Source organism: Nesoenas mayeri (genome assembly GCF_963082525.1).
Source record: "Nesoenas mayeri genome assembly, chromosome: 2".
Lineage (NCBI taxonomy): Eukaryota > Metazoa > Chordata > Aves > Columbiformes > Columbidae > Nesoenas > Nesoenas mayeri.
Genome location: NC_137543.1, coordinates 108,254,830 through 108,279,377, shown reverse-complemented (window position 1 = coordinate 108,279,377; position 24,548 = coordinate 108,254,830). Strand labels below are relative to the sequence as shown.

General features: G+C 41.8%; 1 protein-coding gene across 1 annotated transcript in view; it reads right to left on the bottom strand.

Moving 5' to 3' along the window:
- The window catches only part of PDE1C (phosphodiesterase 1C), a gene marked incomplete at both ends in the record, with an annotated part of 333,766 nt that extends 314,079 nt beyond the window's left edge, over positions 1-19,687 (bottom strand). The window contains one exon of the mRNA XM_080338651.1: positions 19,603-19,687. Within this exon, the coding sequence (XP_080194777.1) occupies positions 19,603-19,687 (85 nt within the window). The remainder of the gene's footprint in view (positions 1-19,602) is intronic.
- Positions 19,688-24,548: the final 4,861 nt, after the last annotated feature.

Below are 24,548 nucleotides of genomic sequence, written 5' to 3'. Positions count from 1 at the left end.
CTCTGTCCACATAGGTTTCCATCAGATATCTTCCTACACACGGATGTGTCATACTCAGCAGAGAATATAAACATGCTCTGGGCTCTGGCTTGGTTACCAGCTCCTAGGAGAGTTTACTTTAAAGGAACTCCAAAACAAGCTGTCTCTAGAAGCTTCATTCACAAAATATTTGGTTTTACAAGGCAACAATCCCATTGTTTTCAATAGGGACCAATTACACACCATTTCCTTTACCCTCCTATTTCAGTCTGTGATCCCAGGAGGATCCAGGTTTAGCCCTCTGGCTGTGAGTGATGCTCCTGAGGAAGTTCCTCTGACGCCTGCTCTCCTTCCTTTCCCTGCCAGGCAGGGACATCAACCATCACCCAGGCCCAGAGGTGACCCAGAACACACCTGGACAGCACTCAAGGAAGTGTATGCCAGGAAGCCCACACCTTATTCTGCCGTTCCCTTGGAGGACACTTACATCTACTTACTAACCTTTAATTTGCTCCATTCATCAGTCCCTACATGTTACTTCTGAGGTTTTCCCCACGAAATCCAAGAAGCAAAGAGTATAGGCAAAGGAGGCAACTAAGTAGTAAACAACAGCTTTTCAAGTAACCCTCTCTTCTGTTTGGAGATCTCTGAAGTCCCAGGAACTTACTGCCTTGTACCTTTGGCCATTTATACCTCTGCTAAATTTGTGTACAGTTGCTGCGCAGTTCCTTTACCTCCCTCTGCTTCCATATATTCACGCAAATAGAATCATAGAATCATTTTGGTCAGAAGAGACCCTCAGAAGAGACCCCCGAACTCTAAGGTCCCTAAGAACCTCGTCTAAACATCTTTAAATACCTCCAGGGATGGTGACTCCACCACTTCCCTGGGCAGCCTGTCCCAAGGCTTCACAACCCTTTTCATGAATAAATGTTTCCTGATATCCTATATAAACCTCCCGTGGTGCAATTTGATGCCATTCCCTCTTGTCCTATCACTTGCTACTTGGGAGAAGAGACCAACACCCTCCATGCTACAACCTCCTTTCAGGTAGTTATAGAGAGTGATCAGGTCTCCCCTCAGCCTCCTTTTCTCCAGGCTAAACAGCCCCAGTTCCCTCAGATGTTCCTCATCAGACTTGTGCACCAGACCCCTCACCAGCTTCATTGCCCTTTTCTGAACTCTCTCTAGTACCTCAATGTCTTTCCCATAGCAAGGGGCCCAAAACTGAACACAGGATTCAAGGTGTGGCCTCACCAGCACCAAGTACAGTGGCACAATCACAGGCATATTTAAAAGGAGGTCTTGGAAATTACTTTCTTTCCCCAAAATGTCCCCACTTCAGCTTCATGCTGACAGAAGGGCAGGCAGACCTGCTAATTCTTTTAAGCACAGGAATCCCAGACAGATGCATGTGCCACACAGCAGAATGAATTCATAGCATGAGTACATCAGTGGTAGCTCTGACTGCAAATGCCCCTCACTTTGCTGCTTTTTCATCAGCCAACACTGGCAGGTTTGCATGGTCAGCAAACCATGAAAGTCTCTCCCATCCTGCATATGAGAGAAGGAGCATTACATCCTCTATTTTTTGAACCAGACTTCATTAAAATGCTTTCCATTAACTGTTCAGCAAATCAGTTTTAATTACCAGAGAAGCCTTCCTTCTCGCTCTTATGTGCACAGGAGGAACAGGAGGCTGAATGTGAACAGTGGGCCACTCAGCCTATTGTCACCTGTCCTTTGTCACAGCCTTTCTGCTACTTGTAGGGAAAAAGAGATACACTGCACAAACTTTGTTCATTGTCCATGATACTTTTGAAAATCCTCTGTAAGAGAAGCTTCAAACTAAAGAGGCTGATGTCCTGCTTTTCTCTCTAAATGCAATGTAAATGCATGTCTGTGCAAATCCCAGCTTAAATTCCACTGAAATGAGCAGAACTTTTTCCTGTTATTTTCAATGGAAGGATAAAATCTTTTCACAAAATGCAAAAAAAATAAGAAAGGAAGTAGAAACTGAAAGAATAATTTTTAACAGTATGATTTTCTTTTTGCCTTCTCTCACTCTGGAGAAACTTTTCATTCACATATAGGATTACTGAACAACTTTGGTTGGGACCAACCTCTGGAAGTCATGAGGTCCAATCCTTGCTTAAAGTAAGGCTAACTTAAACCATGTTGCTTGTGAGTTACAGGATGAAAATAAATGTTTTAATTTCTCTTCCAGTTACAAGCCCACACAGAGTGGCTCCAGAAATATTGCAAAAGTGGTTCAACAATGGAAATGCTCTGAGTTTCTGTATTTGTTTGTTCACAGTGAATCTGCAGACATTGGTGAGATGCCACAAGTTTTCCCATGTACTTGGGCACCAATGCATGCATAACCCTTCACCCCAGATATAAAGGACATTTAGACCTACTTCAGGACTCCATTCAGAGTGGCCAAGTAAGAAATACTGCCCTGCGGTGATAAAACACCCTGCACAGCCTTACCTTAAACCCAGGATATGAAATGGCCCTGTACTTGTGTGCCTGTGCTTGGGAGAGCAGGCCAAGAGCAGGGCAGGCTTTGTCTCCTCCAACTCATGAAATCAAGTCTAATCTTTAATTAGCAAAACTGAACACTGCTCTGGCCCACCTACCAGGCAGCACAGACAGGAAGGGTTTCTCACAAATACAGAACAGCATGTGCAAAAAGCTAAGAAAGATAATCCTGGTAAATAAAATTCTCGTGAATAGGTGACACAGCAAGCCAACCATACCGTAATGCTACACCACTTCGTAAGCCGCCAGCGCAGGTGTTACAAGCACCATCATGTGTCTCTTTCCTTTTCCACTTGTCTGCTTTCTACCAGCTCAGAGCAGAAGTAGACCGGTGACATGATCCCATCTGATATAATTGTTTCAAGCTGTTGAAATTCAGGTGGATAACCAAAGCTGCTGATGCATATAGAAACCAAGCACTGCTTCCCAGTTTCCTGTCACGGGCAGCCCTTTTCAAGAGTTGCCTTTGCCACAACTGCTCTCTAGCCATGGTGCAAAAAGATTCTCTCACACAAAGATGCTGTGTTTTAAAAATAAGAAGAGTAATAATTTTCAAAAAAAAACAAAACAAAAACAAAACCACAAAACTCTTCTTTAACCCCATTTTTAATATCTTCACTTTGAAGCAAGTACAGCCAAGCCGTTAAGCACTTCTGATGTGAAAAATGCCACTGGGAATATTTGCCAGCGTTACCATTATTACTTCACATAAACTACCAATACCCATGAAAGTAACAAGTATAGCGTATACTCTTTCCCCAAAGCTGTCTTTCCAATCTAAGGGCAGTTTTGTCCTAATACTATATAAATATAAAACTAATTTATTTAAAAGATTCACTAAATCTCACATTCAGTTGCTGTCAGCCTGTGATAAAAGGAGGAAAGGCCTGCGTCAGAGCATTTATTACATTGTGCTTGAATATGCACCCTTGGTGACAGCTCTGAGCAAAACACTGACACTGGCTAATATATAACATCAATCTTAGCTTAAAAGTTACACATAGCTTTTTAAATGGAAAGATATAAACCAAGGAAAAATACTTGTGTTTGTTTTGCTCTTCTGAAAGCCACTAAATGAAACTCCTGTGAAAAGTGATTCATTTTTTTTCCATCAGTAATACCATGACTTCATTGCAGGTACCATCCAGACAGCCTGAACTGGGCGATAATACGTGCTACATCTCTCCCACATCTCCCAACATACACCTTGGTTTTTAAGGTACACCTTTGATTCTATATGGAGAGAGGAGGAGAAAAAGAAAATAAACCTCTTTCTAAATGCAGTGCTACTTCACCTGCTCCAAGGGCAAGGAGGCCACAGTCAATGCCAAGTCTGTGCAAGAGACTAAACTCTCATTTTTTTGACTGAAAATGGGATGTAATTTAGGGCTTTGTGTTTAGAAGCCAGGAGGTGGTCGTCTGCTCATCAGGACAAACCAGCTGCAGTCTCTGCATCAGCAACTATCTGCTGACCCTACAAACACACAGCAGAAAGCATCCATACCTTCAGGGGGCTATTTGACAACTGCACAAGACCTCCTGCCTCAATACACGCGATGGTGTGGATACAGTACAGAAGGGTTTAAACCCATGCTCCTTTTAAAAGGTCTTACAGCAGTAATTCGCTGCAGAGAAAGGAGTTTGACTCTATTTTCTCAGGTAGTTCTGAGACAACTGCTCTCTTATTTTCTCAGGTGTATCCCAGGAAGAGGCAGGAGGCATGACGAATATGTGAATACCTCACTGGAAGCATTTGCCTGTATCACCGAAAGGCACTGGGAACAGAGTTCCCAGTAAAACCACAAAACCATAACCCGCAAAACCAGTAATTCATAAATGCATTGGGCATAGCTCTTAAGAGCTGTATGACTGAGTTCCTCAAGCAAAGTATCTTTTATATTTTAAAAGTTATCATTACAAACAAGTCTAATTTGGCAGCTCTTGCAGTAGTAAGTACACCAATATATTGTAATGGGACTAATCACATAGAAATGTATGACTGAGCTTAAAATACTTGTCATCTAGTTACTGCCTTCACAGATTTGCTTTGGTTCTGCCATGTTTCTCTGCAGAATTTTCTCACATGCTATCTTTTTAAGAATATTTAATAGTATCATCTCTAACTTTTCCATTTTCTCTTTCAGGGTGTTTTGTTTCATTTTGGGGTTTTTTTTAATCAAAGTCTTTCACTGGGGAAATCCAACTGCATGTTTTGTAAACCTCATGCCTCATTCTGATCACTGTAATCTTACACTTCTGTGACTATCTGCACCTTCTGCAACTGTAAGCCCAGTTTCTTTTCGATTTACTGCTTTGTTCATCCATGTCTCAAAATTTCAGTGATGAAATAATGCCTTACAATGGCACAGGTTGTATCAACAAAAGATTGGAGAAGAGAGAATAATACCCGAAACTGTTGCCCACTTTAGATCGCTGAATTCCAAGGAGGCGTGAAATTATCAGATTAGATACCTTACGTGTAACTATTGTGGCATGTGACTCTACAGACACAACAAAGTGTAAAGCAAATCATTAATCTTATCTTCTTTAATTCTGCCTGCTCCTCACTGCTATTTTTCTTTAACAAGTTTTAGAACTGCTGCTATTTTGTTCTTCAGCAGCCATACTAAGCAATGCTTTCATTTTCCAATGCTAATCCCTCCTGCATTTTGTAGTGGTTTAACAAATATGAAATTATCTATTCAAGTAAAGACCTTACATAGACTGAAAGGCAATGCATGGCATATTATTTGAGAGTAATGGCACACAATTTCAAAAGATTCTGTTCTTTGTTCCTTTTTGAGTGCCCAAAGGTACCAAATATGACTTTGTATAGCAGTCACAAATGTCTTGGCCATGTGAACGCTGCTCAGTGACTTCAGCAATCAGCTTATTTCAAACAAGAACAAGTAAGTATTTTGTAGTAATGATGACAAACATGGTGTATGCCATCTGCATAGGCAGTTTACTGGATGTGATAAATCCACTAAATACATCAAGCTAATCTTAAAATTGAAAAGTAATATTTTGAATTAAATTAACAAATAATAGTGCACCATAAGATCAATTTTTGTATGTCCAAAGATTTCCCTGTGCTTCAGTGTGGAGTAGCAAGCTTGGCTAGAAGCCTATTTCACAATTACAAGAGTAATAGGATATTTGCCCCTTTCTTTCCAGAAATTCCCAATGCATTTCCCAGCTTGCAACATTTGGATTTAGGAGTTCGAGATCCATAAGGTACAGTATAATTTTCTTTAGAAACACAAATCAGTCGTAGCAAAGCCATCGAAAGAGGTTTTGGCACCCAAAGCATATGCTGTATTCCCTTCTTCTTTGCTCCAGGTTCCTTAGAAAAACTCTCAATGTCAAAAAAAAAATCCATCCCCTCCTCTTGGTTAGCAGCAATCTCAGCAAGTGGCAGTGCTTAGGCATCTTGCTGCCAAAGGGTAGAGAGGATTATGGGGGCTGGGGAAAGATGTACAATCCCAATTCTAAAATCTTTCTCTCCACTCCTCCTTCCAGCATAGAAACTCATTTCACCAACGTGGAAACATCCTCTTCCTCAAAAAGATGTTTGTAGCATCACCGGTGCACTACAGGCAACAATTCCCAGAGCGCTCAAAGCCAAATTCCCTTTGCCTCTTGGCTGGGGAACCTAAAGACACAGGTATTCTCTGAGAATGCTTATCCAAAGCATCTGAATAGATTAATAGTTAATAAGCATTGAAATAAGCAAAGCTAAAACTCCCCAAAAGGTCACAAAACTTGCTTGCCACAAACAACATAAGAGAGATCAAATCCAAGTGACTGAATACAACATGTAAACACACAACCAGCTGGGAACACATCCCAGGGGTTTCATTTAAGTATCAGTGCAGAGCTGGAGAAAAGTAATTATGCACATAAAGTGTTACTGTAAGTGACAGCTAATAAAGCAGAAGTCTCAAATTATTGTTGCTGCTTCAGAGGGCAAGTAGGCAAACACAATCAAGGAGTAAATGACAAGTCATGCAGAATTTCACTTCAAAAATTCCACTTCACTTAAATAGCACAATGAATCCTAATTAATACGAAGCATTAGAGTGGAACATAAGGCAGCAAACATCCCTAAAGAATAAACATATTCTCCTGTAAAGGAAAATTTACTCTGATCATGCTGTCAAGTTGACAGGAGCATCTTCCAGCAGCAAGTGAATCCAGTGCTCTAATTACCATTCTCAGTACTTAGACTTCCCCTGACTCAAGAACAACTCATCCTTAAGCATTAACCATAGAGACAGGAATAATATCATGAAGCCACCTAGCAACTGCAATAACAACCTGATGATACTTTTGGAATGGAGGAATGCTGGGTGGTGGGTTAGCAGACTGAACTGATGGTTGAGGCATTGTCTTAATTACAGGGTCTAACACCAGCTGACATGGATCCATATTCAAGTCACAGCTTCAGCCTGTCCAAGTGAAACTTGTGTACAACACTTGGCAACAGCCAGGATCGATCCACCAATTTCCCCAGGCTGCTGTGGTGCCTCTCAGGCGGAATTTTAGACAGTGATGGCTTGTAAGGGTTTCTCCAGCTGTTTGTCTTTGTCCTATGTCTCTCCCAGAGGTTGCTTCTCCAGCAGGGCCAGCCCAAAGGAAAGGATTCAACTTTATAGCCCTCTGGAGAGGGGCCAAAAGAGGCCACCAAGATGATCAGAGAGCTGGAACACCTCTTCTAAAAGGACAGGCAGAGAGAGCTGGGGTTGTTCAGCCTGGAGAAGAGAAGGTTCTGAGGAGACCTTATTGCAGCCTTCCAGTACTTAATAGGGGCCTATGACATTGATGGGTAAAGGATTTCTAGGAGGGCATGTTGCAACAGGATAAGGGGTATTAGTTTTAAACTAATAGAGCAGAGATTCAGGCAAGATATAAAAAAGAAATTTTTTGCAATGAGGGTGGTGAAACACAGGCCCAGGTTGCCCAGAAAGGTGGTAGATGCCCCACCCCTGGAGACATTCAGGGCCAGGCTGGACAGGGCCCTGAGCAACCTGATCTAGTTGAAGATGTCCGAGCTCATTGCAGGGAGGTTGGACTAGATGACCTTTGAAGGTCCCTTCCAACCCAAATATTCTATCATTCTATGAATTAAAGTTACCAGCAATCAGTGTCTAATTGCTGCACCAAAATGGGCTGCACACCGTAGTCACAGAGGAGCTGCTACCCCTCCTGTTCAACCAGGTTCTGGGAGAATCATTGCTCAGGTGGGCCATGCTCCAGCACCACCACACTTCAGCATGCTGTGGCTTTGCACTAAGGCAGGAGAATCCCATGTAATCATTTGTATTGACATTTAACAGGGAGAAGAGGTGAAACAAGTGCCCTAATAGCCACCTCAAAACCAAAAATCCACAGCATTGAAAAATCAGTCTTTTTCTGAAAACACATACACTCAAATGTCATTAAACAATTTCAGCTCGAATCTACCCTGAGTGATGCTTGTGAAATCTCAAAATTCATTGCCTTGAAGTGAGGCAAGATGCTCATTATCAGTTGATCTATATACACTGCATAATTTATGAAAAGTAGACAATCAACTAAAAGCTGAGGTTACAGCAGCAGTCCTTAGGTCTTCGGTATTTCCTGCTGGAATTTTATTTAAGTGTTTAGACTGCCAGAAAGAAATTAACTCTTGAACTGCAAAGGAAATTTCAAAAGCAGCACAGGGTGTCCTGTTCTGGACTTTCTAAAGATATCCATTGATTTTCATAACAGCAGAATTAGCCAACAGCTGGGGCTCTAGAAAATCCCACTGCTTTTGTTATTTGAGAAGCCAAGAAACAAGATTCTGTAAACTAATGCAGAAAAATTATTTATGTTTCTAGAAGCAGCAGTAGAATCTCCTATGGTCCCTGATGCTCTGTAACTGTTATAAACAGATTAACCATTTTTCTACTATACATCATATATACAGTAAATAGACTAAAAAAATATAGATCCCCCTCTCTATGACTCAGATTGAAATCAGCTTTGATTATCAAGTTCTATTTTAATATTTCAGATTTTGTCAAGGAAAAAAACACAGCTTTGCCAGAGATGTCTTAGATTTGCTCATATGGCACTTTTAAGAAAAATAATACCCACTGCAAGCCAAATTGTGTTTTGAGTTACCAGGGTTGCATAAGAGTCAGAACATAATTTAGTCTGCAAGATCTGTAATTCTGAATTATGATAATGTTCAGGGCAGAAAGGGCATAGATTGTCTTTAAATCAAGGGCCAGCACTTGTGAGAAAAGACCATCTCCCTCCTGTAGACTAATAGAATGTAGTACAGTGCCACCAAATAAGGGCAAACAAAGAAGGCTGAACCCCCTAAAGATCCCATTTTCAGAGTACATTTAAAGGGAAGTAGTGATTGTTAACAGTATATATGTCTGGTAATAATCAGAGCTCTGAGAATGGGGGAAGAAATCCATATAAACTAAGTGGGCTTAGTATTCTGCAATTCACATTGCACACAGCAGTGTATAAAACATCTCATCCTGCAAAACATCAGTTTTAATGGGAGAAGAAAACAACACTTTTTTGAGCACTATTTTGAGCATAGCTGACAGTAGCACCTATAAATTTCAGACTCTCCTCCTCCTCCATGCATTTTAACACTTTGCTCACTTCCTAGAGCGTGACAATTGCCTTTGTATCCACTTGGTATTTGATAAAAATATCAATTACTCTTATTTAATCATGAAGCACACTTTTATCACTATGCGACAGAGGTCCTCAGCCTATTCTCCTAACTGAGAAAAACTTGTTTGAAAATCCTGCGACTTCAGTGAGGTTTCATGTACACATCCTACAGCAGAATCATGGCCTGGTTGAAATTTTCCTTTTAAGTTTTCTTGAGGGTGTCTGCCTGGTATGTGTAAATCATTCACCTTTATCTATAGGAATCATTTAAAAAAAAATCAGAACCACATCAACAACAAACACAAACCTCAAACTCAATATTCTGAACAGAGGAACATTTTGCTGTAAGTAGTTTGAGAGAAAGTTAACATATTTTTAATTTTTCCTTCAAATCTCCTTCCAGAGTGGTTTAATAACTTGCACTACTTGAACTAGCAATAAAAAAAAAAAAAAAAAAAAAAAAGAGAATCGGTTTACATGATTCAAACTAAATCATGTTAGCATTCATGAAGCACAAAATAAGAGGCAAGAGGATAAAGCATAAAGAGGAAAACACTAGCAGAAATTTTAGGGTCTAGATCCATTACTGCAGTTCAAGAAGACAAGATGGAGAAATGGAAAGGAAAAACAAAAAGTGAAACAGAGAGTCCATAGAAAGCATGCCACATGGGGGAACTGCAAGGACTTCAACTACCCATGTATGCAGGGAAGAAACTAGTAAAATTTTATTTCGGAAGACTTTCATTCCCAATAGTCATTCATTGTCAATACTAGATGAGAACAGATACACAATCTGAACCAAATGTTCCTTAGCCTCAGCTCCAATGACTACAAACTGGTTGTAAATCTACTGAATGTAGACGAGATGCTTGGAGTTTAAACTGAATTAAGTGGTATTGGCTGAGCAATTTGTCAGCCCTCTCCCCTTTCCCAATAACACACCACTTGACAGGTTGCACCACTTTGCATCACTCCGAGAAAGGGGGGGGAAAGGCACTAAATCAACAGAAATAAGAGGTAGCATGGTGCTGCAGCAACAGCAAGAGACTAAGCACCATGTGATGCCTTTTAATGGAGAGAGATTATGTTTGCAGCCTTCCTGAGGGAAATTTTCAGGGGGCTGATTGCAGATGCTCTGACAACAAGGGGGAGGATATGATGTCACACAACGACCTGAGTGACTCCTGTCACATTGTCCCAGCAAACAGCTCGACTCGCCAGCTGGGAAGCCAGTAGAGACCTCATTAAGTGCATCTGTTCAGTAATTATACTACAACTTTCCCCACACCACGCTTCCAACTTTGCACACAGCTGCAGCGCGAGGCTATTGATGTAATCACGAGGGTTAAGTTCCCAGGCCTGAAAATTTCAAGCCTGTAGCTATTCAAAATTTGGGATCGAGTTTCAGCAGAATCGTTAGATACAAGCTCTGTCACCAGGCAAGGAGGAAATTTATATCAGCATAACCTTGATGGAGCCTTGAAAGCGAGCCGTGGAAAAGCTGTGATTTACCTTCCTTGTATGTAGGGGCAGCTCCTTCTCTAACCTACAGCGGCATTTGCTTCTACTGGAAAAAGGCTGTCCAGGACAGATGCTTTGCTTATTTAAATCATCGCAGTTCTCCCAGCTGCAGTGGAGTGATGCAGATTCACCATGGGCCAGGATCCTGCCTCTTGACTTGATTTGCACTAGTTTACAAATGAATGCAGGATACGTCCAGGAGCCTTTTTCTTTCTTACTCATGCAGAGCTACAGAACTTGGAAAAATGAGCTTGTGTTTACATTACATCAGGAAAATAGACCAATCAGTGCAGGACAATGGTTTAAAATAGAAGATCTGCAGCAGAAATGCAAATCCCCACAGGCAATTAGGTTTGAAAGCTCCTAGACTCTGGTCCTCACAGCAGCAGTACAAGGAGGAGGATGCAGACCTCTGCCTTTCAACATGGGAGAGGGAGCTGGCTAGGGCTGCGAATGAGGGAGGGCTGATCCCAGTCAGAGCCTGCCTGCTCAAGAACAGGCCTGGCTGGCTGCCTGCCTGCCTAAAACTGAGCTCAAAACGCACAGAAGAGCTCATGCCTGTTTATTTCTTTTGAACTCTGGCATTCCAGAAAATCTGAATTCTGTAATTAATCTCACTGCATCAATTCAGAAGTCATTAGGAGCAGTAGCTGGCCAAAGACCAGAGAGAAAACAAAAACAGGTGCAATGATATTTCTCAGCATGGTAAGATGAGGCCTCTTCTTGGTAGGGAGCAACAATAATTTGTTGTCTCCAGAGAGGACTGACTGTGCTTCCTTCCCTCTCAGAAGATGAGCAGGGGGACAAACAGCACAGTAGGTCTGGGATCTGGCACAAAGGGAACAGGAATCCCCATCTCTAACCAGGTGTCTCCACCTTCTGCCCTATTTGTACCTTACCTTGGAAGCTCTGTTAACCCACAAGTCCAGTTTTCAGAGCTACTTCCCAGTAGCAACTCTTATTCCCAACACATTGATGGGTTTAGACCATTTGGTGACACTAGTTCTGAAGCTAGATTCAGAGGTGACCGAGCACCAAGACCCGGACATAACCTAATTTGCCAATCTTAACAAAAATTAAAAATATGTGAAGTAATTAAAGGAATACTTCCTGACAGTGATGACAATGGTTTTATCTATTACATTAACATCTCTCCTCACCCAGGGCTCAGGAGGTTATTTTCCCATGTATGAAACTCAGCTGCAGAGAACAGGATGCCCATTCAGTCACATCAAAACACACTGCAAAGGTTTTACTGTTATTCGCAGCTTCCTTGAGAAATAAAATCAAGAGGGGGAAGGAAAACAGCACTTCTGGTGTGACCCTGCCACAGGGACCTGCAATCGGAATCTGATCCTTTGTGACCTGCTTGATGAAAGTGGCGTGCAACCCCACATGGGAACCTCTTGCCCAAAACAACCCTGACAGAGAAGGGGACAGCCCCAATAGCTCTGTTTCTGAATGCCAAGATCCAGGCAGCAGAGCACAGCTGCGAACAGCAGGTAGCAGCGATAAGGTAGACCATCCAAGGAGGCAAATGGGCAGAGCTCCATGAAAACATTGCCAGGCTTTTGCCGCACAAGAACTACCACTGCAGTCTTGTCAAAGATCATTTTACTTAGCTTACAGCAGTCCACACCTGCAACATCAAAGATGTCAAGGCAATATTAAGACCCTGCGGATGCCACAGAAATCACCATTTCCACCCCTTTATAGAAGCAGCTATAGATAAAGTACCAACCGCAGGAATTCCTACTGCTCATCACTGTAGCAGAGACCATCCACCTCACACAAAGGGCCAGGTGGGTCTCTCACCCACAGGCAGGCCAACTACATTGACTCCTTTCAGGGGAATTTTCAGGCAGAGCAGACAGAGATTAGACTGGTTTAAAGCTAAAACACAATTTTGTAATGGAGGGAGTGGAAAAAAGCTCTCATAACTTTAGAGCTTTATTTCACAATCTATTTGCTTGTGAATTTGTTGGGGGTAGGACTGTGTTGGAAGAGATTTAAATTCTTTATAGTCTATTATAACTACATCAGATGTCCTTAAATTACATTTACAAAAATCTCACATCCTATTGCAATCTTAGTATTTGTATTATGTTAAAAAACTTATAATATTTCCCATTTCCTAGATTTCAGATGGCAGCGTTCCACTGTTTACACAGAAATCATCAGTGCTTCCTATCAGTTCTTATTAAGAAAATATCCTTTCAATAAGGTCTATGAGGAGAGAGAGGGAGGAGAAAAAAAAGAAACAAACACACACACAACGAAGTTTCGAGGGTTTCCTTGTTGCTTTTTAAATCTTTTGTATTATGTCATAACATAGAAAATGATAGAGATTAGGTACAAAGACCAGGAGAGGCTATAATCCACAGCAGGGGTAGTGGCTATGCATTCCTCCTTCACCTTTTTTTGCCAGGGACACTGTTTGCGTTCAGGCAGAGATACCTCCCTCCCTCCTCACAAAAGCAGACTGACCCCACCAGAGACTGACATTTCTCCCAGATCTCCTTTGAAGGAGGGCTGTGAGTGACGCACATGCAGAATTACCAAGAGATTTGTCAGCACCTTGTAATTACAGTGTGCTTTCAGTCAGAATGATGTTTTTTTGTTACAAGCAACGAAGGGCAGATTTGAAGTCAATCTCCATGAAAATGCGCTGCCTATGGGCCCATGGGTGTCTGATGCTGAAACCTGCCTCCTCTGAGGGCTGCAAAGGTGCCGCTGTCCTCAGATGAATGACACACTCCAATAAGGCTGAAAATCAATACACAAGAACAAAGCAGTTAACTCAATTGCTACAATGCATACAGTTCCCTGGCCAAAACACAGTATTAACAACAACGACTCACCACCAAACCTGCTTATTTCTCTGGTTTCTTTCCAGAATAATTTTAAGACCCCACTCCTGTCTATTCCACTCCTAATGGACAAGCTTTCAAGAGAGAATAAAGAAAATACTGCTGTGGATTTTCTGTTAAAACTTAAGCACGTGACACAGAGCTGAAGGTATTTTTCCTTATCCTAATAAAGCCAAGTTCAATATTTAGTTCATTTCCATTCTTCCCCACCCTAGCTCAGAGCAACACAGCACACACCTCCTCAAGCAACATTTTCTTTGACCAAAACATAGAAGGTATTTCAAAAGTGATTTGTCAGAGCAACCAGCAAGAATCACTTCAGCTGTTCTACTTGCGACATTGAAAGGGATGCTGAAATGGGTTTCGAGTAGTGAACTGCAACACAAGAAACTTCAGCAACATTAAGAAAACCACATTTTTAAATAATTGCTTCAAAATAGGGCCCAAAAGCAAAAGCTCAGGTCTTCTGTAATAACTGGAGGTATAGTTTTAGCATGCAAAACTGAGACAGCATCCTCCTAAAGAAACTTTCCTGCATGACTTAGAAGCAACTGCTGTGAGCTTGACTGTGTTTCAGGGCCACATCCTTCCTCTCCAGTAACACCTGAGTTACAACAGAACTCCCCATCACTTCAGTTCATTCGAGCCTATAAAAATAGATTTATTAGACAGGTCGGACAGGACAAAACAGTGTTGCCAGGCGCTTCTGGATATGAGAAGCAGAGAGTGGGAGCTTTAATGAAGTTAGCTCTTAGTCACAGGAAGGTGATAAATGCAGAAAGAAGATATCCTCTTGTTAATGTTCGTGTTTACCGTTTTCCCAGGTTTAAAGACAGTGGATGTTTTTCTGTCTTGCACCTGTAGACAGTCAATTACCGCAGCAAAGTCAGTAAGTAACACACTGGCATTCTGATATAATGGCATTTTGTTTGTATAGGAGTGAGGAGACAAGGTGCAGGCCAAAAAAAAAAAAAAAAGGCCTTAATTCTTAATTCCTTTTCCTTGAAACTGCCAGCTGCCATTCTCTTATGTTTTACTTTCAGTGGAGGAAAATGTAGCCAAAGTTAAACAAGAGCTTAAGTACAACAACTTGTAAATACAAAAACTGCATGGACTCCGAAATTTGCTGACACGGACCATGCTAAATTGCACAATTCCTGTCTTGAATGTTCCCACTAAATGACTTGCTCTGTGGCACCACTATAGACCCTTTACATCATGCCATCAGTGCAAAAAGGCCATAAAAGCAGAACATCCAAAACCACACAGAAATCCTGAGTGGGCATAGGGCAGCACACCTCAGTTCTCCTCAGAGTCTCTGTTGAAAAGGTGGTGTCTGGAGGAAACAGATTTGTGACTACCTTGTGTCTTTGTACAGAAAAAATCTATTGAGTATTTCCCTTTCTGGTACAGCAGACCAGATTCTTCTATAAGGATCTGTAAAGTCCTGTCAAAGTGCTGCATTCCCACAGCTCTCCTGTCCCACCATCAGTGCTGTAAGCAACCAAAGTGAAAATTAGAGCAGTTGAGAAGCTGCTCTAGGTTGTGCTGACCATCTCCAGAGACACAGGTTACCTAACTGCAAGCCATCAGCAAGGAGCTCTTCTTGCAGGAGCATTCCTCCATGCCCACACACTTCCATGTCTGACATAAGGCCCAGGCCTTTCATAAAAATTTTCATTAAGTCTCATCATAAGTGATTGTTTTCAAAACACTGTGAAGATCACCCCTACTTAGCAGTTAGAATAGGGGTGAATCAATGCAATTTTGGTTTTTTGTACACAAATGGGAATAATTTTGTGTCAACTTGGTATAACTGTGTTCCTCACGATTATCAGCCTTCTCTCCCTGCTGACAATTCAATAGCAGATGAAGCAGCTCAGTATTTGCCAAGAACTTCTCAAACATTTGCAGTACCTGAAACTAGATACCTACGTATAGGAAGAAGCAGGGCAATAAATAGGATTACAGTCCTATTGGACTAAAGTCCTATGGACTTCAGCAGGGTGAACTTTGGCCTCTTCAAGGTCCTGCTTGGAAGAATCCTATGGGTTAGGGCTCTAGAAGGTAGGGGTGTCCAAGAGAGCTGGCCAATATTCAAACATCACTTCCTACAAGCTCAAGACTGACACATCTCTATGAGTGAAAAATCAAGTAAAGGGAGTAGGAGGCCAGCATGGATGAGTAAGGACTTTCTGTCAAAACTCAGGTGGAAGAACAATGTTTATGTAATGTGGAAAAAGGGACACACTGTCTGGGAGGAATATAAGGAGGCAGTTAGGGTATGCGGGGATGCGGTAAGGAAGGCCAAGCTCCACTTGGAATTAAATCTGGCCAGGGATGTCAAGGACAAGAAGAAGGGCTTCTTCATGTATATCAGCAGCAAAAGGAAGGTTAAGGAAAATGTAGGTCCACTGCTGAATGAGGAGGGTGCCTGGTGACAGAGGATACAGAGAAGACAGACTTACTGAATGCCTTCTTTGCTTCCATCTTTACTGCTAAAACTCGCCCTCAGGTACTCCAGACTATGGAGGTAACAGAGAAAGTCTGGAGAAGGGAAGACTTTCCCTTGACTGAGGAGGAACAGGTTAGAAATCATTTCAGCAAACTGGACATGGGCCCTGATGGGATGCACCCATGAGTGCTGAGAGACCTGGCAGATGTTATTGATAAGCTGCTCTCCATCAGCTTGGAAAGGTCTTGGAGAGCAGGAGAGATGCCTAAGGACTGGAAGAAAGTCAGCATCACTCCAGTCTTTAAAAAGGGAAAGAAGGATGACCCAGGAAACAACAGGCCAGTCAGCCTCACCTCCATCCCTGGAAAGGTGATGGAACAACTCATTCTGGATGTCATCTCCAAGCATGTGGAAGAAAAGAAAGCTATCAGGAGCAGTCAACACAGATTCTCCAAGTGGAAATAATGTTTGACCAACCTGAGAGTCTTCTGTTATGGTATGACTGGCTGGGTAGACAAGGGTAGAACAGTGGACATCGTCTACCTTCACTTCAGCAAGGCTTCTGACGCCGTCTCTCACAATATCCTCATAGGCAAGCTCAGGAAGTGCGGGCTAGGTGAGTGCATGGTGAGATGGATCAAGAACCGGCTGAATAGCAGAGCTCAGAGGGTTGTGATCAACACTACAAATTCTGTTTGGAGGCCTGTAGTTAGTGGGGTTCCCTGGGGGTCAGTATTAGGTCCAGTCCTGTTCAACCTGTTCATCAATGACCTGGATGTAGAGACTGAGTGCTCCCTCAGCAAGTTTGCTGATGATACCAAACTGGGAGGAAGGGCTGACACACCAGAAGGCTGTGCTGCCATTCAGAATAATCTGGACAGGCTAGAGGACTGGGCAGTGAAGAACCTGATGAAGTTCAACAAGGGCAGGGTCCTGCACCTGGGGAGGAATAACCCCAGGCACCAGTACAGGTTAGGGATTGACCTGCTGTCATAGCAGCATTGCAGAGAAGGACCCGGGAGTTCTGGTTGCCAACAGGTTGACCATGAGTCAACACTGTGCCCTTGTGGCCAAGAAGGCCAACAGTATCCTGGGGTGCATTAAGAAAAGTGTAATCAGCAGGTTGAGGGAGGTTCTCCTCCCCCTCTTCTCTGCCTTGGTGAGGCCACATCTGGAGTACTGCATCCAGTTCTGGGCTTCCCAGTTTAAGAAGGATAAGGAACTACTGGAGGGAGTCCAGTGGTGGGCTACAATGATGATTAGAGGTCTGGAGCATCTTACTTATTAGGAAAGACTGAGAGAGTGGGGTCTGTTCAGCCTGGAGAAGAGAAGGCTGAGAGAGGCTCTTACCAATGCTTATAAATATCTCAAGGGTGTGTGTCAAGAGGATGGGACCAGACTCTTTTCAGTGGTGCCTAACAGCATGAGGGGCAATGGGCACAGACTGAAGCACAGGAGGTTACATCTGAATATGAGGAGAAACTTCTTTACTTTGAGGGTGACAGAGCCCTGGAACAGGCTGCCCAGAGAGGCTGTGGAGTCTCCTTCCCTGGAGACATTCAAAACCCGCCTGGACTCATTCCTGTGTGACCTGCTTTAGGTGAACCTGCTTTAGCAGGTGGGTTGGACTAGATGAACTCCAGAGGTCCCTTCCAACCCAAATCATGCTGTGATTCTGTGACAGAGATCTCATCTGATGCAAAAAATAAGTTTAAAGCCCATCCCTGACACTCTGAAGTTGCTGTGGGGTCTTTTGGATACGATAATTTTCTTCAGTATAAGGATTAACAAATACATGAACCAATGCAGGTCGTCTACCAAACAGTGCTCGTAATACTACATAGCATGTTTACAAAGTTTTCACGGTTATGTGAGTCAATCCAATGCACATTTACCCAGATATAAAAATAAATGTTATATAATGCACAGTTCACAGAATCAATAACGCTGATTGTGTGCACCAAATAGAAGAAAATAGCACAGAAACTCCTATGCAACAACTGTCTTAAGAAGCAGAAAAAGCTGCAATTCTAAACCTGAGTAATTTGATCCAAAATTTGGTCTAGTTGTTTGGTGAACACGAGTAGCAAATAAAGACAGCAGAGCAACACACACAGCAATCCTCTTGGTTTGTTCATAAACAAACAAAATAATTAGGCACCGTCATAAATGTTCAGTGTCTTCAGGGAATGTTCTCTCCTGTCCAGACTCAAAAAGGGAATGTTTGTCCTCCAGACTGACACAAACTGATGAAATAAAACTATTAGCAGTGATGTTGAGAGGAGAAAAGATTAAGATAAGGGGTTCAAAAGTGAGTATGATGCAATTTAACCTGTGGAGGGACTACCACCTGCCCGTTAGAGTATGCAATTTGAAAAGTAACATTTTCCTGGCAGTTTCACCTTTAAAATGCTACATGCACATTAACAGATGACGATATGAAGATATTTTAATGAAACATACACTTCCCATCTTCAATTTTTTTCATCAAGTTTAACACTGGCAGGATGTTAATGACCGCAAAACAAGTTTTCCATAAAGCAGAGGAATAGATAAACATATACCTCCTCCCACACCAATAAAAAGCTTACATCCGTCATTATTAGATGAAATTGTGACCCAATTACAGTGGTATAAATCAGGAAAAAAACCAGTTTCCTGATTTCACAACTGAAAGGAAGTAGAATCTCTGTCATCTTAAAGGTATTCAAGGGGAATTTGCATTGATTATTACATGTATTTTAACTTGTATTTCAACTCTAAATTAAAATGGGATGTAAGCTTGCCTTGTTTCCAAGATCTATAGGGATTTATATAATGTAGCTTAGTGAGATATGCAGTTTTAGCAGAGCAGCCTGCTCAGGGAATCATCAGATTTTAACTTTCGCACAGGTCTCCTGGAGAAACACACAGACACCTGTCGCTTTGGGAAGCCTCACTTGTTCCCTAAGACAGTGAACACAAACAATAAACTGCACTTTTCAAACAGCTACAAGAACCAGCCCTAAAATTCCTAATCTCCCCTCACATCTTTCCCTGCTCAGCAATTTTGCTTTTTGTGTTTGAGAGGCAACAAGAACTGTTACATAAATACATTTTTACTCAAACTGAGAAATAGCAAAAGGTTACAGAGTTTGGAAAGACTTGCTAAGTGAACAAAGAAATACTGGAAACAAAGTGAAGGCTCCCAAGGGTTGTTTTCTGGGCTCATCGGAAGGAAACACAGCTAGCAAGTTGGAAACCTGCAATTCTGAAGCCCAGGCTTTCCTGAGATAAAGGTTCCAAAACAGAAGTTCTGCAAACATCTCAGTGAACTCATGCCAGATCCCAGCAAAAGGATTTAGAGCAGCTGTGTATCAAAGGCAAGTTTCTTGAGCAGAAGATAACATACAAGACAGAACGGAAAACAAACTCAAACAAGAGTTGCAGGGCATCCTTACATTTTAAAGGCATATGCTGACAAGAGACAGTTGTCAACATCTGTCTTTTACTGGAGCTGTAAAGAAAGAGAGGAAAGGAGGAATAGAGAGGCAGTGAAGGAAAGAGGAGGATTTAAATCAGGCTCACCAATTGTAAAGCTGTAGCCATCGATGCTGAAAGTAGCACTCCGGCATTTTTTAAATCCTTCCTTTCGGCTGCTTGGCTCTGTCATGATCCTGCCAGCTTGTACGTTCAAGCAGCAGCCGCCGTTCTCTTCCCCCGTGGAAGCGAAGCGCTCGAGCTCGCTCTCAGCTGCCCTTGGATCTCTGCCTGTGACAGCACGCACACCCAACTTCACACATCTCCCAGCGCGGGGAGCAGAATGCGAGAGGCACGCACCCAGCAGCTTTCTCCTCCCCCAAAAGCTCTGGCTGGCATGTTCCCGACCTGCCTACTCAGAGTTTAACAACTGGTTGGAGGCTCCGGTGTCTAAACCGGCAGTCAATTAGTGCGAGACTGCCAAGTCAATAAGCCGGCTGTATCTGTCAAATCTCTGTGTGGGAGTTCAGCACACAATTAAAAAAAAGATGAAGGGTTAGATTTTGCTATGATCTACCTGCTGACTCCCCCTGTATTCCCTGCTATACTGCAGCCCCTGCTCCTGTGGCTCCCCTTGCTCATGAGGATTTCTGACTTGCAGCAAACAGTGCTTGGATTTCAGCCCTTCAAATATAAGCAGCTTGTTTTAATCATCTGAAATATAATGAATCAACCCAAGATTATAGCACACCATCAATCACCTACTACTTATACTAACTGCAAGTCTCTGGAAACACAACTGGCAGCAGAATGCAAGAGATTATCAGTAAGAGTATAAGTGACTGTGGGAAAATGACAAAATTAATTTAGCAGTAATGATGATAAACTGAGCAAAAAATGTACACATACATACAAACAAAATTCTTTCAAGTTCTTCCTCTTCTTGGTGGTTTATCACATGGTTTGTAAACTCCTGTCTGCAGATTATATTTTTTTTTTAACTTAATGATGTTTAAAAATGTGAGTCAGAGTCCTTACAGCATTTCGCTGAGGAAGGTAGGTAAATCATCCCTATCCTATGAACAGACAACATTCAGAGTCAAGGCTGGCAAAGTTTTCACAGAAGACTAGCAGCAAGCCATGGTTTTATAAATAAGTATCCAAGAAAACACTGTCAATGTCTTATTGACTCCAGTTCACATAAAGCTGTGCAATCCTTTTATTTTTTCTGTCATATGTGTTAATATAGAAACATGCTACTAAAGTGCTCCAATTTTTCAGGTTCCCAAGCAAAAAGGTAAATTCCAGGTAAATTCATTAGGTTTTGCATTGACCCGGGTGGAAACCACACGGAAACAGAGTTTCAGGAAGACTGTCATCAGAATAATAGCTGACACACAGTTTGCTAAAAGCTTGCCCAACGCACACCAAAAGGTTTACAAAATATCAGCCAACCTCATCTGTGTTTAAGGTATAAACCTCAGTCCTACCTGGGTTTCTCAACAAAAGCGTAAGTCAGATAGAAATACAGCACTTTCAAAATCACCTCTCTTCAAAGGATGGAAGAGAGTCACTAATAGTTCATTTAAATTCCACTTAGTTCTAGGCCAGTGAAGCACCTCAGCCAAATAGACCTCTTTTTGTTAACATTTTTTTTCATGAACAGCTGCTTAGTAATACAAGGCAAGTTCATTAAGAAGGCTGTTAGTAGTGAGGTTTTTTTTACAGGAAGGATGACCTGGTCTTCTAGGTTTCTCAGCCTTTCAAGACCAAAGTATGAAGTAACAGCAACTATTTAGATATAACATTTACCTCACTTGTACCTGCAATTATTTTACACCTCAGAAAGATAGGCATAACTCAAGAATTTAAAAGAGCTGCTGCTCTAAAGGCAGCCACCACAATGAATTATCAAGCAGTTCACAGGACTCCATCATGTAGCTGCCTCTCCTGAACAACACAGAAAAACAGTCTGGGTATGAAGTGTTTCTAAGGAATCATTTTCTCTGTCACTGGTTATATAGGTCACACACCTACATAAGCACTAATGCTCTGCCTAAGAAAGCAAAAGCGTAGAGAATTACTCATGCTGTATCTAGAAAGCACAAAGTTAAGTGTTATCTAAAGGAAAGGTAAATATTGCAGCTGTCAGGATTGTGGGTTTTGGTTTTTTATTTATTTGGGTTTTGTTTTTTAATTTACTTATTTGATGACACTATTTTTTCATCAGTCAAGTTTCTTAGTTTCAGAATAAACTTTCTTCCAAAAAAGACAGACAGACACAGTCTCACTTGCTCCCCAGCTTGGACCATGTGCTCATGTAGGAAGCAGGAGAGCTGGTTTAGCATTTCACTTCTCAGGAGATTATCCAGGTCCCAAGCTACTGCCATGTTGCCCATTCCTGATCTCCATCACCGTGGCTTCAGCTGCTTTGTACAGATTGCCAGAGAGAAAAGGACCTGGCCATTGAGCAGCTATGCACAGCTGAGTTACCTTGCAACAGCACCTTGTTCAAGCACCAACTAACACTAATTCAAATAATTGTAATAATTTGATAAGCTTAATTAGGTCAAAGTCAACTATTCCCCCAGGAAGGGCAAAGTCACTCGGCAGGGCAAACTGATTAAATAAGGCTGGAAACTGGATCTGCCTCATCCCTGGAGAAGGGCTTGAACTGGCTGTTTGCAGTGGGACGCTCTCTGCCTTCAAAACTGCAGAGGGGAGAAAAAGGGAAACGTTTTGATCTGTAAGTTTTTCAAGAAGCAAAGAGTTTCTTCCCAGCTCTAGTAAAAATTTAATCCAGCTGCTCAAGAAATTACCAAATCATATCAGTAACATGACACCTGATCCTATCTGATTCTTTGCATTTTGCTGTTCGGCTCTTGGCTAGATTTCAGCTCTGCCATTTATGTTCTGCTTTCCCAAACAATCCCTACAGATTCACTGAGGGTACAGTACATTTTCTACCTTCCACTACCAGGCAGTACCAATATAGCTTGTTAGGCAGTTCTTGTGGCTTCAGTTGTGTGCCGTGTAGAGTAATCCACGTATGTCATTTGTAAACCTCTTGGGATTTGTTGAGATGAAAAAGCTCAGTGTGAATTGAAAATATTTATTATTATTGCTATAAACAGACTAGGGTATCCATGGTAGCATTTAATTTGTCGACACATAAAGCAGTAGTTACTTTAATATTTTTCCTTCACTTTTCAACGTGTAGAAGAGTTTGCATGTTTTTAGGAATTCTGTTTTAACCAAAGACCATATCAAATCAAACCACTGATCCATCCAATCTTCCATCTTACAACAGACGTGCTAGAGGAAGTTGAAAAAAACCAACCAACCAACCAAAAACCAGCCACCTATAACAAATATGCAACACCATCCTTCCTATCCCTAGGCAGTCTGTTTCTGCCCTGCAGTATAAAAAGGCATATTATTTATGTAAATTTGTCTCAGCAAGGCTGAAAGATTAATTGCAGTTTACACTGAAATACTTTCCCAAGCATAAACTTTGAAAATCAATTGCATGGAGAAATACTTCTATGTATCAGCCCAAAGGCATAAGACTTGTTCTTTCAGTTTTGTATCCCCTGGCTCCTGTAGTGTGAGAAAGGGAGAATAAGAGCATGAAATAAAATCCTCATCCCATGGAAGTAAATGGCAAAATCACCACTCACTTCAGCAGGACCAGAGCTCTCACTCTCTCCTGGTTTTCCATACCTGTGCTCCTGTTGACCTGGTTTCTAACACAATTAAGTTTCACAGGAGCAGTGATTATTTAGACCTCAGCATCCATATACTTTTGTAGCACCTGTCACTGAAGTTAGCAGAATTAGGATCTCTGAATTTTTATCATTTCAGAAGTGTCTCAGGTACCCTAAATCAACAGACAACTTGATTTTGAAGCTTGAAACAAAAATGCAGCCCTACTGGGTCCAGCCAAAGGTCCATGGAGCCCAGTGTCCTGTATCAAATCTCCATCACTGCCCAAAACCAGATGCTAATAGAATGATAAAGATGCTACAAATAATGAAGAACAAGACAGGCTGTGGTGATACTAGATATCCAACCACAGCCAGCTCCAGGTATCTACTGAGCCAACTGGGTTTTCTGCATGTTCATAAACAGTAAAATTTTCTGTTCCATCAGCTTAAACATCCAGCACCCTCAGCATCCATTGGCGGGAAGGTCCACAGCTTAACTAAACATAGCACAAAGACTTAATGCTTTTGTTTGCTTTAAACCTTTCTCCTAGCTACGTGGTTGTTCTTTAATACTCACTTCGATAACAATATCAATTCTGAACCCTTCTGGTTATGAATCTGAGGGTGAGGAGTGGTTACATGAAAGGCAAAGGGGTCCCCAGCATCGAGGATTTCTAGTGGTAAGGATTCCCTGAGGCTGTGGGTTCTGGTGAGAGCGGACCACAGAAGCACCAGGCAGGTCCTACCTTTGTAAACATTGTTTGGAACACTTTATTTCCACAAACTTCAGTTGAATCGATTTTACAAGCAGGTATTTTCAGAGCAGTTTTAGAGGCCCCTCTCGTCACTGGTGTCAGTGCCACCTGAAAATATTTAACATCCCAAAGAAGAGCTCAGCATTTTTCAAGACTGGGCAGTGACGCACCAAGAACTGATAAAAATCTTAAGAAAATGTCTTCCAGCTTCAGAGAATAAATTAAGCTGAAATCCCCTGAGGTACTTGGTATATTTCTCACAAGCAACAATGCAGTTGTGCACTGCAGGTTGTTTATGGAGAGATGGCATTCTTCCCTGAAAACTTCTTTGTTTTACTGTTTCCTAGAAGTACTCCATCTGCATGTTATGACAATTTTATCAGACATTGTCACTGTCAGGAATATCTACTACATTTAAGTTATTTTTAGGCATGACAGTCAGAATGCAATACAACTTCTTAATGCTCAGCTGTTCTGATGCTTTCTGCTTGCTTCAAGCTTTACCATTTTCCCCCTTACCAAATACCGACAAAAAGAACAGTTTCCAGAGTGCTATTGCCTTGGTTTATGCTATTTTTTATTTCCTAACACA